General features: G+C 43.6%; 1 protein-coding gene across 1 annotated transcript in view; it reads left to right on the top strand.

Annotated features, from left to right (window-relative positions):
- The window catches only part of STK3 (serine/threonine kinase 3), a 671,555-nt gene that overhangs the window by 55,399 nt on the left and 599,186 nt on the right, over positions 1-16,970 (top strand). The window contains exon 2 of the mRNA XM_029591777.1: positions 11,223-11,303. Coding sequence (XP_029447637.1) covers positions 11,223-11,303 — 81 coding nt within the window. The remainder of the gene's footprint in view (positions 1-11,222; positions 11,304-16,970) is intronic.

Here is a 16,970-nt window from a genome sequence, read left to right as displayed (position 1 = left end):
CTATTAATTAATATTAATTGCTTTCTCCTAAATATTTTTGGTACTATTGAGGGGCATATTGTTGATAGTATGCTGGATTTGATGCCAGATCTGCTTCCTAGCAATGTCAGTGTTTCTAGTATTTCCATAGAATTGCGGGAACTATGAGCTCACATCATTGACCAAGACCTCTATGTCCTCCGATGAAATTTTACAACCTGTTATCTCTAAACTCTCACAATTCTTAACAGTGGCAAACAAATACTAATTTATAGAAGCTCATAAAATAACCCATTTCCTATTTTTAAACACAAATTTCCTAACACTTGCAAACAAGGAATAGCCTAATGGTTAGAGCAGTGGGCTTCAAACCAGGGTTCAAATCCCACTGCTGTTCCTTGTGACCTTAGTCAAGTCACTTTTACCCTCTGTTGCCTCAGGTACAAAACGTGAGGTAATTTTCAAAGGAGTTATGCGTGTAAGTGTAACATACTATTGTTGCAATTTTCAAAAGCCATTTACTCGAGTAAAGTGCATTTATACGCGTAAAACCCAATTTTAAATGTTTAAATGCTTTTTAAAATTAGGCCCTTAGATTTTAAGCCCTGTGTGGGTGGGTAAATACCTACAATACCTGAATGCAATCTGAAGTGCTGAAAATCAGAATATGAATAAAATAGTGCTTGCTGTCTTCATTTTGTACCTGCATTTAGTTTTTCAGTAGCTGGAGGGGTCTTGCATCTGGACTACGGTTGACAATGTTCTGGGTTTGTCAGCTGCGGCTCCAGAGTGACTCCGGTAAGCTAGCTCCAGCTCCAAGAGAGAGCTTCAGGTCCAGACTACTTCAGAAACCCCTGCTCTAGCTGCAGAGCAGCTCCAAACTCTTGCACCAGCTTAGGCTGCTTTTACTAGACTCCAATGCTGGAGCCATGGGAAAAAATGTGGAAAAGTAAGATACTGTAATAAGCTTAACATTTTCTAACTGATGCGACTGGATAATGAATTTTCCAAGGTAAGTATTAGGGATGTGCATTCGTTTCATCCGTTTCCTATACAAGCATGTAGTATGAAACGGATGCACATCTAATTGGCATGTAATGGGAAACATATGAAACAAATGCACATCCATAGTAAGTATGCATTTGAATGAAAAGAGAGAATACTAACAAGTTGCTTATTAAACCTCAGTTGTTTATTTGTATATCTTTTATATGCAACTGCTAAATAATATCAATTTACATACATTTTATTGGTCCATATTCAAATAACATTCTCCATACAAAGAAATATACAAAAAGGTATACAGAAAAAGGTCCTCTTAACCAGTTAAATATAAAAACACCCCCCATAAACAGCTTTTCTGTCCTCATTTGTACTTATCACCATTCATACAGCATTCATAGTAATATTAAAAACAAAATCATACAGTACAGACAAAATACATCTACATATCATGTTGTATGAATGGTGGTAGGTGATATTATTCAGCAGTTGAATATGAAGATGTAAAGGTTATTTATATTTCCCTGTTTCTCTTCTTTGATTGCTTGTGGGTGAATGTCCATTATTTGTATATCTAACAAGTCAGCAGCAATGGTTGAATAGGGCAGGGAAAATGATATAGTTCTCTTTTAAACACTTAACTGGCACAGAAACTACGTTTGCATTGCATTAATTTCATATTTAAACAACTAAAAGTAACTTCATAAACAAAGATTTGTTTCCATTTTTTGTCCCTTTTTCCCATTATCCCCCCCCCCCCCCCCCCCCCCCGGTTATGGTTATCAAAATGATTTTTTCAACGTTAGCAGAACTGTCTTGTTTTGTGATCAGTGATATTAGGCCTTTTGCTTTAGAGAAGAGTCTTTCACTTTCCACAGATGTTGCTGGCACACAAAAGAAACAGAGCCAGTTGTGCCAATAAAGGCAGTGAATCTTTGCATATTTCCCAAAAGGCTAAAGAGCAGGACAAGAGGCTCCCTCTTCTTTGCCTCGTATACCTTCACCTAATTGTGCAAAGGAGAAGAGAAACCTTTCCGTGTTGTCATCTTCAGGACTACTCTGAGAGGTCATAGATACTCGCTGTTGTACACGTTCTCTTGGTTGGAACTGGCATTGGGCTATTGTTCTGCTTGCTGAATCATATTTTCAGTCATTGACAAACTTGAATTCTATCTTATAACAGTCTCTTGGAATTTTATTTTGTTCAGATCCAGTTTCAGCCTGCTCACCTTGCATAGCTTTGCCAAATACTTGGTAACTTCTTAAAAAGTATAGCTAAGGCTCTGCATTTTCCAAACATTACAGATATTTCTTTCACAAATGCAGCTTGTTTTCCCTGTGCAGAAAAAAATATTTGTTGCAGGCAGAGGTGTAAGTGGACAGTCATCTGGGATCCAGTGCTCACCAGATGGTGTATTAGAGCATAGATGAACAATCATTCAAAGGCAAAGGCCCTACACTTTAGGAAAACTAACTTTGTTATGAGTCATTAGCTGGATTGAAAAATCTAGAGGAAGTAGAAGAGCAGTGGGAAAAACCTAAAAGAGATATTTGTAAGAGCAACTAACCTGCTAGGAAAATGAATAAAGGTAAAAAGTCGCTATAATTTTCTAAAGAAGTAACTGAAAAGGTAAGGAGAGAAGGTTAGCATTCATGAACTACAAGAGATCGCAGAAAAGCTAAGAGAAACAGGTAAGCTAGTCAGGAATTCAGAGATGCAATTGGAAGAAAAAATAGCAAATATGGTAAAACAAGGGTACAAGACTCTTTTTAGATATGTTAGTGATAGGGGGGAGTGTAAAAGTGGCATTGTGAGACTCTGAGGTGACAGGGAGGAATATGTAGAGGCTGACAAGGAAAAAGTGGACTTGATTAACAAATATTTCTGTTCAGTTTTAACTGAGGAAGGGCCAGGAATAGGATCACAGAAAATGAACCAGATTGGAAGTGAGGTAAACCTCCAAACAGATTTCAGAAATGTGTTCATGAGGAGCTAGCTAAACTAAAGGTAGATAAAATGATGGGGCCGGATGAATTACATCCGAGGGTATTAAGGGAACTTAGAGAAGTCCTGGTGGCATTGCTGGCCGACATTTTCATTGCTTCTTAAGAATTGGGAGTAGTTCTGGAGGACTAGAGAAGGGTGGATGTGGTTGGAACTACAGGCCAGTTAGTCTCATATCTGTGAAAGGCGATTAATAAATTTTAATAAATGAAATGAAATATCTGTGGTAAGCATTAATGGAATCATTACTAAAACAGAAGAAGGTGCAGTTTCTGGAATTCAGCGGATTACAAGATTTGAGGCAGCATGGTTTTATCAGGGGTAGATCTTTACAGATAAATCTGTTGAATTCTTTGATTGGATGACCTGGCTTGGCCACTGTTGGAAACAGGATGCTGGGCTTGATGGACCCTTGGTCTGACCCAGTATGGCAAGCCTTATGTTCTTAGGAGATGGATCAGGGGAGAGCACTACATGTAGTATACTTTGATTTCAGTAAGAACTTTGGTGACTTGATATTGATCCTAGAGTGACTGACTGGTTGAGAGGGAGGTGACAAAGGGTAATGGTAAATAGTGTTCACTTTGAGGAGAGAGGTGTTACTAATGGTGTGCCACTGGGATCGGTCCTTTTCAACATTTTCATAAGCCACATTGTGGAAGAGATGTTGAAAAAAGGTTTGTCATTTTTCAAATGATAGCAAAATCTGCAACAGAGTAGACAGCCATAAAGATATGGAAAACAGGAGGAAGGATCTAACAAAGCCCAAGGAATGGTCTACAATCTGACAGCTAAGATTTAATGGTAAAAAATAGACATACATTTGGGCTGCAGAAACAAAAGGGAGCAGTAAAGTACAAGTTATGAAGTTTTTCTAAGTACAAAAGAAGAATGGGATGTGGGGGTGATAATATCTGATGATCTTATGCTTGGCAAATTGGTGGATAAGGTGATAGCAAAAGCCAGAAAGGTGCTTGAGTGCATAGGGAGAGGAATGATGGGCAGAGAAAAGTAGGTGTTATAACCCTTCTAAAAGTCCCTGTTGAGAACTTATCTTAAATACTGTATACAATTCTGGAATCCACACCTTCAAAAGGATATAAACCAATTGGAGTTGGTCCAGAGAGTGGCTACTAAAATGCACAGTGAACTACATTTTAAAGCATATGGGGACAGACTTAAAAGATCTAAAAATATATGCCCTACAGGAAAAGTGGGATGGGGAGATATGATAGACATTTTAAATACCACTAAGGTTTCCATGTATAAGAGGTAGGCTTCTTTCAACGGAAAAGAAGATGAGGATGAAAAGGTGTAGACGTAGGAATAATCTAAGGATATATTTCTTTAGAGATAATGGTGGATACATGGAAGAGCCTCCCAGTGGAAGTGTTAGAGGCAAAAACAGAAACTCAGTTCATGAAAATATGGGATAAGTACAGAGGAGCTCTGAGGGAGTGGTTAGGATTGTAAAGCTGAATAGTTGGCGTGGATGGGTAGAATAGATACAAATGTGACAGCAGAAAAAGACCATATGGCCTGTGTTTTTATATTTCTAAATAAGGGCACATTTTCAAATTCAAGATGCTGCAGGCACATAGCCATTGGCTCCACTGTTAATGACAGCACATAACATTTTTCTGTGCTGAAGGAGTCCAGCACATTTTACACAGAAATTGCAATGTTCTTTCGAGTACAGAACTCAACAAGAAATGCAACCAATGTCCTTTAGAATCGGTTTCCATTCTTGAACAATAAAATACTACTGATGCTTTTTTCCACATGTCCTCCCAAACTCCCTACTTGTTTAGGAATTCAGACAAACTGAAATTATGTAATGAACACTAGAACCAAGAAAAGGAAGGCATCAAAAAGATTATATTAATAAAAATGTTCTTTCCCAAATAATTAGAATGATGTTTGATTGTTTTACTCTTCTGAAATAAATTACATACTACATTTTGTTACTTTCAGTAAACTTTCATTATTTTAAGGTAGCAGAGGGTGGAAGAGCCTCAGAATCTCAACTTTTGCTCCAAGCTCTGGAGCCCTGCTCCTTTCTGATTCCAGCTGTCCGTTCCCTTTCTGGAGCATGGTTAAAGAACCAAAACAAAACCTGTCAACTCTGTTCTGGCCTCCATGCCTTGAAGCTGGTACTGGATCCCCAGCCATTCCTAATCTGGACTACAGTCTCTAGTAGCAGAGGGCTGCTACTAGAAGCATAGAGAGAGAATTCTCTGCAAGCCCAGGAAGAGAGGTCTTTGTCTTCTGCAGTTTAGTCCCATGTTTCCATTGTCAGGCTAGTGAAAGTGTCTGCTGTGCCTACGTCGTTCTTATATATTAAATCGGTGAAGATGTAAATGCATTATTTTTTAATTCATGTGTGAAACATGAGTATAGACTTGCTTGTGTATTGTAACATTTTATACTCCTGTTATTGATTTGGGTAATCTTCAGTAGTTTGACCCTAGTTGACCTTAGTTGACTAATAAAGATGTCACATTTTCGGCTGATTTAATTGTTTCAACTCTGCTTAATTATTTACGTTCATTTGTGCATATATATGCAGAGTGACTGCATATTTTTTTTTTCCTCACAGGACAAGCAGGATGGTAGTCCTCACATATGGGTGACGTCAATGGACGGAGCCCTGTTATGGAAAACTTTTCTGTCAAAGTTTCTATAAAGCTTTGACTGACACTGAGTGCACTGAGCATGCTCGGCCTGCAATTATCTCTGTGACCACAGGTGTCTCCCCTCAGTCTTCTTTTTTCCGCTCTGCAGTAACATAGCAGTTAGGAGCTCTGAGAGAAATTCTCACAATTTTTTCCTTACGGAAACACTTAAACTTTTACTTCACAAACTATTTTTCCCTGCACGGGTCTCCCTTCGCATACATTTAATCGACGCTCGGTGAGTACTATGCCCTGCTTTTCGGTCGGTTCCTGTCACCTCACTATGGTTTCCCTGGCCTACCAACCGAATTGCGGCCTTCCCTCTCCCTATGTTTTCACAATTAGCCCCACATAGCCTGCGAGTGTCCTCCTGTGACCCTCTGCCTGGTTATTAGCGCTAGTGGAATAGGGACTTCCACAGGTACTGTTGCTGCCAGGGCCTCTGTCAAATTCATACCTCGGTACATTCATGCAGTCGATGCCCCCATCGCTACCGTCGGTACCCCCATCCAGGCCATCCTGCCTTTTTCGATGCCATCGACACCCCTCCCCCTGTGGTCCGTCGATGCCATCGATCCCCGCATCAATTCTTTCAGTGCCATCAATGTTTTCATCCATGGCACTGATTTTTCTATCGATGCCATCGATGCACACCTTGTCATTGGTGCCATCGATGCCCGTGTCGATGCCGTCTACGCCCGTGGCCATGCCGCCGATGCTGTCAGCGCCCGTCTCCATCCATTGATGCCATCATCGCCCATGTCGTTTCCATCGGTGTCCTTGTCGTTCCTATCGATGCAGCTGTCAATTCCGTCGATGCCGGTATCAATTTCCCGATGCCATCAATATCTATTCGATTCTTCGATGCCACATCGTTTCCATCGATACCTACGCCGGTGCCTCCGTCACTGTTATCGTTGCTCTGCCCGGGCTATCTACATTTTTTCATCTATATTTTTGACGATACCCTCGAGGCCGCTTCTATGCCGCCATCGATACCGTCAATACTGACATAGCACCTACAACAATACCCTCACCTAAACGCAGTGCTCCATGCGTTGGGTTCTTAACTAAAGCCCCGTATCAGCCTACGACACTACATAGTGCCAGGAGCAGTGCAGGCATGCTGACAGTCCGTCATCATTCGCCATCCGATACAGTGATGGCATCCATCTCGGCGCAGTGGAAAGACCGGGCCGAGCACCGTGGCACTCATTGTCACTGGCACGGTGACCGTCCACCACCGACGCCATCCAAGACATCGGTGCTATCCTACTAGGTGCTGGAGAATGCCCAGGCCGAGCAACATCGCTACTGCCACCGCCACTGTTCCACACAGTGCTGGCAGTACATGGTGCTCCAGAATGATCGGACTGAGTTCCGAGGAATTCTGCACTGGCATCATGATACATCGAGCTGCTGCAAAGAGGGCCAGGTTCATGAGTCATAATGGCTCCCCTGTACCCGAGGCATTCCCCACCGACACCGGTGTGGGGTTCTGATCCTCCACAAATTACTGTGGTAGCGCCAGACATGCTCAGCCTGTCTCCTCTATACCTGTGCTACCATACCAGGTTATAGAGTTGAGTCAGACGTTTACGTTTTTCAGGCTGTCCCTCGATGCCTCCTGAAATCCACGGAGCCATCAATCTTCACCAGTTCGTCCTTCTGCGATCCACGACGGATGGTAAGTACTCTAATCCCACTTCAGCAACAATCCCATTGAGACCTGTTCTCTAAATTGGGCCATATGGTTCGAAAGGTTCTAGGTCGTCTTGTCTTCCAAGAACCATATTAGTGTCACATACCACTATTGCCAGCTATGTCGGACACAATACCAAGAGAACCTCTCTACCAATCATTTGGGATTGCATCAGGATATCCTCCCGTTGTCAGCAATGGGACTCTGTACTGATTAATACTCTGGCTTCTGGTTCCTAATTAAGGACCGAAATCCCAGATGCATTCGCTGATCTGCTAAATACAAGATCCAGCAAACACTGCCTCAATTGCAAATCCACCTCGAGGCCTGGCGACAGGTCTTGACGTTTTCTTGTACAGCACACAGAAATGCGGGTAAGACTTTTACCACTCATGCTCCCGTGGGAGATTACATGATATCCAGATTACATCAGCCCCGCCAGTTGGAAACGTCCTGGTCTCTCAACTTGCTGGATATCAGAGCAGCCATCCCACTTGGTATCAAGGTTCAGGGTACAGTCCTTTTCCTTGCATGGACAGCTGCATAACAATCAATCCAAGCAAGGAGCTCTATCTTCTTCACGACTCACTATAAATCTACTACCTGGGATTGCTGTTAACTACCATAAATCCCATATAGAACACTTCTGGACACCACAGTCACAACGAACTTCCTGTCTAACAACCACGCAGACATTCTGACAAATTCCTATATGTCCAAATTCCAGCCCCTCAATTCTTTCATTGCTGGGCCACGGGATTTTTTCACCATGCACTTTACTCATAGGTTCAGATTTGCTATGAATAAGATTCACTGAAATTTCAATTATCAGTGGCTCTAAGCTGTTAAACCGCTTTCGTTCCTGATCCATATTGCAGATCTAGAACCAAAACCTAGGCTGGTCCTGCTCATGCTCACATTTACTCAAGGTTGCAGAGTTCGAACTAACATCTTCTCAACCCAATATGCGTCTATTCTGCTCCATGCAGAGTTTCACATCAACTTCCTGGAGCTTCGAGCCATGAGTTATGCCTTTATGCCTTACAATACTGCCTCTGCAACAAACTTTGTGCATACAGACAGACAGCATAGTGACGATGTGGTATTTCCAACACACAAGCACACACAACCTCTTAGCTGCTCTGCTAGGAAGCTGCGCAGCTCTACTCTTGGCCCTTGCTCACTCCACGCATCCCCGAGCCACTTATCTAACAGATTTACTGAACGCCCTAGCAGACCTTCTCCATACAGGTTTCCATCCTCTCGGATGGTCTGGGACTACATGTGTAGCGAGAAAAATCTTCTAGCACTGAGGTCTACCGACCTTTGAATCGAACCATACAGTGGACAGATTCTACTCCCTACACATGTCTCGAATGCGTTCCCATGGACACCTTTGCTGCAACAAAGGCCTCTTATATGTGTCTCTTTCGATGCCTCTCATAGCCAGCACTCTTATGCTGCACCGGGACGGGGTTCACTGTTTCTCAGACCCACGTCCTGGCTGAGACCAGTATGCTTTTCCATACTTCTCAATCTATCACACCAGTAACCAATTCGCCTTCTCACAGGTCAGTCTCATATCATGGACTCACTGATGTTCTCAGGTACTAGTAGCGTCACAAAAACCTTCCACACACAAATCTTACCATTCAAAATGGCATGATTTACCACATGGCACATACAAAAGGGTATTTACCCCCTTTTTTTCTACACCACTCTTTTCTCTTACTCCCTCGGATTCTGCTCCCCAGACATCCTCCACATGGGTACACCTCTGTTCCAATTGGCGTACCACTTGGGAGTGGGGATACCCGATTAACGGGTCAACCCCTTCTGAGTCAGCTTACCATGGGTTATCCACTGATTAAGCCGCCTCTCTTTTTACTGGTTACAGAATGGGGCCTATATTTAGTGCTTACAAGACTCATACGTTCCCCGTTCGAGCCTTTCCATTCCTCTCACTTAACAGTCTGGCATGGGAAATTCTTTCTCTTGTAGTCATCACTTCTGCCAACAGGGTCAGTGAGTTCCACACCTTGTTATATACTCACCCGACCCTGCGTTCCTCCGTGACAGAGTGGTCTTACGTATTCAACTTCATATCCTTCTTAAGGTAGATGCAGCATCTCACCTTACTCAGAATATACTCTGCCCACTTTTTCCCAACACCTTTCTCTCTCACCAGGGCGAGAGGGTTTTCCACTCCTTGGACTGTAAAAGTGCACTTGCATTCTATCTAGACCGCACTACACTCCATAGGAATTACACCTAACTCTTTCCTTCTGTGGCAAAAGCCAAGCTGCGAGTTCCAGTGGGCAAACAGACCTTTTCCTCTTAATTGACGGTCTGTATCTCTTTTTCCTACCAACAAGCAAGCATTTCACTTCAACACCGTGTGTAACCACACTCTGTTAGGGCCGTACCAGCCTCAATAGCTCACCTTCGGCCGGTGCCACTTGTACATATTTGTAAGGCTGCGACCTGGAGCTCTCTCCATACCTTCGCAGTCCATTATTGCTTAGTTAAGACTGACCGGCATGCTTCCATGTTTGGCCGGTCCGTCTACTCATCTTCTTTTCGGTTTAACTATCCAACATCCTTTCACCAACCCGTTAAGGGTTTCAGGATGCCCTCCTTACCAAATTCCACCCCCGTCGTGCCTATTGCACGTCTTTGAGTGCATTTGGTGCACTCTCTGGCATCCTCAGCTCTGTACTCACTCATATGTGAGGACTACCATCCTGCTTGTCCTGTGGGAAAGCAAATGTTGCTTACCTGTAACAGGAGTTTTCCCAAGACAGCAGGATATAGTCCTCATGAAACCCACCCGCCACCCTGCGGAGTTGGGTCTCCATATGTTTTATTTTATTTTCGCTTGCACTTTTAGCTATAAGACGAGACTGAGGGGAGACACCTGTGGTCACAGGGATAATTGCAGGCTGAGCATGCTCAGTGCACTCAGTGTGCCAGTGCCAGTCAAAGCTTTATAGAAACTTTGACAGAAATGTTTTCCCTAACAGTGCTCCGTCCACTGACGTCACCCATATGTGAGGACTAACATCCTACTGTCCTGTGAGATCACCTGTTACAGGTAAACAACATTTGCTCTCTCTCATATGAATAAATTATTTATTGCCCCTTCCTGGGTACCTATTTTAATTTCAGTCATTTAAATGGATACCTTTTGGAATAATACTTACATCTCCAATAAGTATATGAGCCTGTGTGTTCTTGTCCCTCCAAACTTATTCCAGATATGCACAATGTCGTCAGGGTGACATGCATAATGAGTATGCATAGTGAAACTAATCTGAAACTCTAGTGCATCTTTAGAATGGGGGCTATTGTTTGGCAATTGTACATCTCATGGTGGATGCATAATGTTCAGTAAACTTCAAAAGCAAGATGGAGCATCATGCAAGAAAAATTGTATTTCAATAATTCTCTTGCTGACCTATCACTTGGTCTTCCCCTCTTATCGTCATCTATAGTAACATCTTTTAGAATATTCCTGTGGTAGCAAAATAATGTATTTCTATTTCCTTATGATAAATAGGCAGTGGAGTTTATTTACCAAGGACAGTTATGTGCCCAGGTTATAAATGCTTCACTAATTTGGAGGTAATGATACTTGCAAAGTATATTATCAAGACCTGCAGCTTTATCCTTAACGGTATGCTTTATAGTGAGTGCCTTTGCTAGGGTCAGTTTTCACGTTCAGTACTATCTGGCCGTACAAATAGAGAGGGTTAAGCCTCTCAAGACTTTGGCTTCAACAGAGCTTGAGTAGGATTCAGAGTAACATTCTTGGATTTTATGAATTAATATACATTTTTTTCCCTCTGTTTTCTGATAGCAAACTTAAGAAACTGAGTGAAGACAGTTTGACTAAGCAGCCTGAGGAAGTCTTTGATGTTTTAGAAAAACTTGGCGAGGGGTAAGTACTGAGGAAAAACGATTTAATGTATTGCTATGTAAATATAAAAACAAGAATGACCAATAAACCTAGGTGTTTATTAAAGCACATTGTATTAGTGATCAGCACTATGGTTTCGAGAACTGCATGTGCCAAAGGCCATCAAGATACAAAAGATGCACCTTCTGTATTATCTTGAGGAGTATGGGCTCACTGAATCAGTGCTGAAAGTATCAGTGAAGCCAAGAAAGATTATAGACCCTTTCAGCACTGAAGCTTAAGGGTAGGTCCTGGTAACATGATAAACATCTTTCTCCCAGATTGCGCTGAGCATGGTGCCCTGAATGCTCAAGCACAGAGCCGAGGGAAAAATGGGATTGAGGTGCTAGTTGGAGTAGGTCTGTTAGTGCTGTTATCTTTTGATGCTGTAGGAGCAAAAGGTGCTCTGGCTGGCCTTGAATTGCCCTTCGCTCAGTTAGAGGCTGGTGTCTTTTATTGAGAACTCCAGAGTGGCTTAGGTAAATTCAGGCTGAAGCAGTCCTTGCATAGAGCCTGGGTTAATCTAGGGGTCCCACCCCTGAGGAGCCTGATTCCTTCGTAGGGTTTTAAGAAGGAATGCTGGGAACACCTTGATGTTTCCAGTAATTCAAGGGCTCAGAGGCCAAGATTTGTGCTCTTGGTTAAGGCTTACTATGTATTCAAACTCTGGATATAATTTCTGCAATGGTTAAAGCTTTGTCCCTAAAAATGAGTAATATAACTGAAGCCTGATTTTTATTTCTGAATAACCAGCAGTATATAAGCCAGATCCTGCCTTTGTTCTTTTTGTATGTGAATAAGTTTTTGTTTGAAACAGTACTGCTGGATTGATGTAAAACTGTAGTGACTGGTGCACGGTTCTGAGAACAGTGGAATACTGGAGTGTGCTCTCACACTCCCAAAGCAGCTGCAGTCAGAGGAAAACTACCTTTCATATGGTGTGTTCACTCAGTCTCTAGATTATAAGTTTCACACTTTTGGGTTATCTTGAGGCACTCCAAAGAAGGTCAGTCCTGCTGGGCTTGATCTATTCAGATGGTCCGTTTTTGAGGGGGAACTTCAGAGACAGACAGATGGATGTGATTGCTCAGCACATGAGAAATCCTGAACAGCATGCATTGACTGCCTCAACTCCAGTTGGAACATGAGTGATCTCCTAGTATTGTCTCCCTTGTGCAGATAAGCATTTTCAGACCATCATCTTGCTTTGAACGTTAAGATTCCTTATTAATGCTGAGTATGCTGAGCCATAGTCTAACAGTCTCCAAGAGGGAGCTCTCCAGACCTTCATCTGTGGTGGCGTCTGGGTCCCCGAGTGTGATCTGTTGGTGCTAGAAAGCAGTCAACTCAATCTTGGTAAAACAGAAATCATGATATTAGGCCAGATATCTTCATATGAGATACTAGTTTCATTTCAGTTTGATTCTTAGTCTATTCGAATTGTTAGTTCTGCCTGTAACCTTGGTGTTTAGTTCTATCTATGCAAACTCATGTTAAGACAATTCTCCATGGACAAGCAGGATGGTAGACCTCACACATGGGTGACATCATCAGATGGAGCCCATTGCAGAAAACTTATGTCAAAGTTTCTAGAAACTTTGACTAGGTACACTGAGCACTCCCAGCATGCCCTATACCCAGGTTCCATGCGGGGTCCCTTTCAGTCTTTTTTTTTTTCCATGGAGCTGTGAGCCTTACGGTTTGATTGCCTTGTGGAAAACTTTGATTTTGCAGTTTTTCGCTATCTTTTTCCTTCGGTCTGTCACCGGGTCTCTTGGTGCCTCCCTGTAGTGCCCTCAGTCAGGGTTTTCAACATTCAGTTAAGTTTCTTTTCGTGGTTGGTTCCCCCTGTGGTGGCAGTGCCCGTCTTCCATCGCTATCCGCTGCCATCATTCTGTGTTTTTCCCCATTTGTTTCTCCCCGTCACAGCTGTCTCTGGTTTCCGCCGATGCCCCCAGTGCCTGAGGACCAAGTTGATCACTGATCCTCATGATGTTTGCATCCTCTGGGTGCATCGCATGACATCCGGAGTTGTCATTTGTGCGCACAGATGATTCTGAAGGGACTTTGGCTTCAACTCGACAAAATAAACAACCTCTTCTGGTCGAAGAAATCAGTCATTTGCATCGGCATCAGAGGACTTTGGAGCTGCACCGATGGACACCATGCCACCGACATTGGCGGGACCATGAAGGTTGCCCGTGGATAGGGGCGGCGGAGACCGACCATTGTTGATTTCCTCTGGGCCGAGGACATCGGGTTCATCCTCCTCTACCTCTGCACCAGGCTGAGCATCGTGGGAAGACCAATGGGCCATCCCATTCCAACTTTTGACTGAAGAAGATGCCAGGCACAAAATGCTTGAGGTTCTTCAGTTTGTGGAGCCTTCTAAAGAAATCGTGGTGGTCCCGGTACACAAGATCCTTAGAGTTGCTGCTGTGGATTTGGGAACACCCCTCACAGTGCCTCCTGTGAATAAGAAGGCGGACAGAGTTTACCTTGTTCAAAAGGCTGCCAGATTCGATAAGCGTCAGCATCCCTACCAATTGGTGGTGGTCAAATCTGCTTTCAAGAGGGCCAAGCATGCTTGGACCCACTCCTCTGTGCCCCCAGGAAAGGACCACAGAGCGTTGGATGCTTTTGGGAGAAAGGTGTTCCAAGGCACCATACTTATTGCCTGTATTGCTGCCTATCAGGTCTACATGAGCAAATACTCACGGGACATGTGGAAGCAGGTGCAGGAGATGTCTTGCTGCTGTTAAGGCAGCTGCTCAGCTATCTTCATGTTGCTGGTGCACACGGGTTTGGAGTATAGAGAAAACAAAGTCCGTGCGACCTACATTGTTTTCTAAATGGCATCAAGGGTCTCTGCAGCGGGAATTGCACCCGCAGACTGGTATTCCTGCGGGCCTCAGATCTCAGAACAGAGGTACAGGAATGACATACTGATGTGCCATGCACGGGAGAGAATCTCTTTGGAGATAGGGTAAAGGATGCTGTGGCCAAACTCTGGGACTATCATGAAAGCCTCCAACAACTCTCCACCAGCACTCTGGACCTGTCCTCCTCATACAGGAGGTCTTTCTTTCACCAAAGGAAGTACTATCCTTCACCTCTTCAATCCCGTCTACACCATCAGAGCTCCCGCAGCTGTCCCAGGCAGCAGAGAGCTTCCAAGCCCCAACCAGCTCCTCGGTCAAGTCCGGGGATGAGGTTTGACTAGCCCATATGGAGAGTAAGCCAGTTGCCTGTACTCGGGATGATGGACCCTCCAGTCGGGGGCAAGCTGCAGTTCTTTGCAACCCAGTGGGTTTTGTCCATCATCCACCAGGGGTACCAATTAAATCTATTGGGTGTCCTGCCAAATTGCCCTCTGTGCCCATTTTGGGGACTGGTAGCGCAACAGGAGGTGAGACAAGTGGAGCTCTCCTCCCTCTTAACGGCCAGAGTGGTCGAGCCCATACCACCAAGGCAAAGAGGGCAAGGATTCTACTCCAGGTACTTCCTGATTCCAAAGAGAACAGGACTATTCTGTCTCATCCTAGACCTGAGGGCCTTGAACAAGTTTCTAAAAAAACAGTGTTCAAGATGGTTTCTCTGGGCACCTTGATTCCCCCTTTTGCAAAAAGGGGACTGGCTATTCTCCTTCGACCTGAAGGACGCTTACACCCATATTGAGATCTTTTCCGGTCACAGGAAGTATCTCTGATTTGAAGTGGGAAAACAGGATTTCCTGTTCTGGGTGTTGCTGTTCTGGCTCACATCTGCCCCATGGGTCTTCACAAATTGTCTGGCCATGGTGATGGCCCACCTCTGTAGACTGTGAGTGCATGCTTTCCTGTATCTGGACGATTGGCCAGTGAAGAGTGCGTCCCAGGTAGGGGCCAGCCTGGTCCATATGCTTGTCCATTCGGGTGTTGGAGTCACTAGGGTTCATTCTCAACTATCCAAAGTCCCATCTCAGTCCGTCATCTCATTTGGACTCCATTGGAGCCCTGCTAGATATGGCTGCCCCCAGTGCCCCCTGGCGACCATTGTGACAGAGGTTTAACAGAACCAGCAGGTATCAGCCTGGCACATGTTGACTGTTGGGTCACATGGCCGCGACCGTACTCCCTTGGCATGCTTACACATGCGCAGAGCCCAATGGACCCTGATGTCGCAGTGGCACCAGGTCACTCAGAGCCTCCAGGATTGCATCTTGAGTCATCCCGTCTCTCTGGGACTCTTTGTCCTGGTAGTGGGTACTCTCCAATCTGGAACAAGGGATTTCCTTTCGGAGTCTCCCTATTCAAATTGTGCTAACCGTGGATGCATCTGCCCTGGAGTGGGGAGCTCATGTAGATGGGCTCGGCACCCAGGGAATGTGGTCCACTCAGAATAAGTGACTATAACTGTCAGCTGTTCCAGCACTTAAATATTTACTTTGCGGGAGGTGGTAAAAGCTGCTGGGACACAATGGCAGTGACTTTTTTTTTTTTTTCACATGAAGGATAATGGGTAATTGTGCCATTTCAGCCTGCATCTTTTTTTTTTTTTTTTTTTTAAATTTTGGGAGCAGGAGTTGGGAGATTGAGGGGTAGGTGTTGGGGTTTGGCCTGCCACAATCTGCTACATTTTTTTTCCAACTTACGGTACCTGGGCATATTCAGGAGCAAACAAGTGTCCCGCTGCATATACCCACTTAGGTTAAAAATTATCTAGTTAAACTTATCTGGATAACTTTAGACCTGCTGGCTTTCTTGAGTAGATTTACCTAGTTACAGTAAGTTGAAACCCAGCCACTGAAATGCTCCTCTTTTATATCCAGGTAAGTTTTAGACTTAATCGGCTAAAACCTATCCCATCAGTGGGAATGGGTGCATGTTTAAAACACATGGTTTGTCCACCCTGTTTGCATATTGACTCCTGTGTTAATGCAGAGAAATAACCTGAGAAGAATAAGCAAAACATAAACATTGTTGAAGAAATTGTAAATCGCCTAGCATAGTTTGTCTGCTCTAGGCGGATAATAAATATTTTAATAAATACATTTAGAACTTCATAGTAGAAGCATATGAGGAAAACCATTTCAACTTTGAACCTCTTATCAGATCAAGGTCATTTTCAGTAGGGTAGCTACCAAGGACCATGCTTCACTTCCCTCTCTTCCCCCTCCCCCAAATTTGATCCTAATGTGTCCAGAGGCGAGAAGTTATTGCCTGTGGATGGATGGATTGATGGATTTAACAAGTGTTTAAGGACCTTTTTACACAAAAGCTGAAAGATGCTAAAAGAAGATTATGACAGGAGTAATCTCTGTACTGAGTGTCTAAGCTTTAGATTCAACTAAATGAGGACCAAATATTCTGTGTTCAGCTCTCTGAAGTTTCAGGGCTGCTTGTGTAACAGAATTAGAAACCTTCCAGTCATATTAAATGAGTTTTCGTACATGGATAATCAAAAGTGAATTCAAACTTTTGCAGTCTTTAAGATTTTCAGTACATTGGTACCCTCCCTAAGCAAGTGAATACAAGAATTTAAGGAAACCCTAGTGCTAGAGCCTGACTACTTTTAAAGGCAGTAACAAGTCACTATCAGCAGCAGGTCAAATATTTCTGATATTACTGGAAGCCTACTGGGCTGTTTAAGAAGCATGCTAACGTTATC

The sequence above is a fragment of the Rhinatrema bivittatum genome, chromosome 2 (genome assembly GCF_901001135.1).
Source record: "Rhinatrema bivittatum chromosome 2, aRhiBiv1.1, whole genome shotgun sequence".
Taxonomy (NCBI): domain Eukaryota; kingdom Metazoa; phylum Chordata; class Amphibia; order Gymnophiona; family Rhinatrematidae; genus Rhinatrema; species Rhinatrema bivittatum.
The sequence above is the reverse complement of the archived record's forward strand: the minus strand, read 5'-3'. Positions and strand labels throughout refer to the sequence as shown.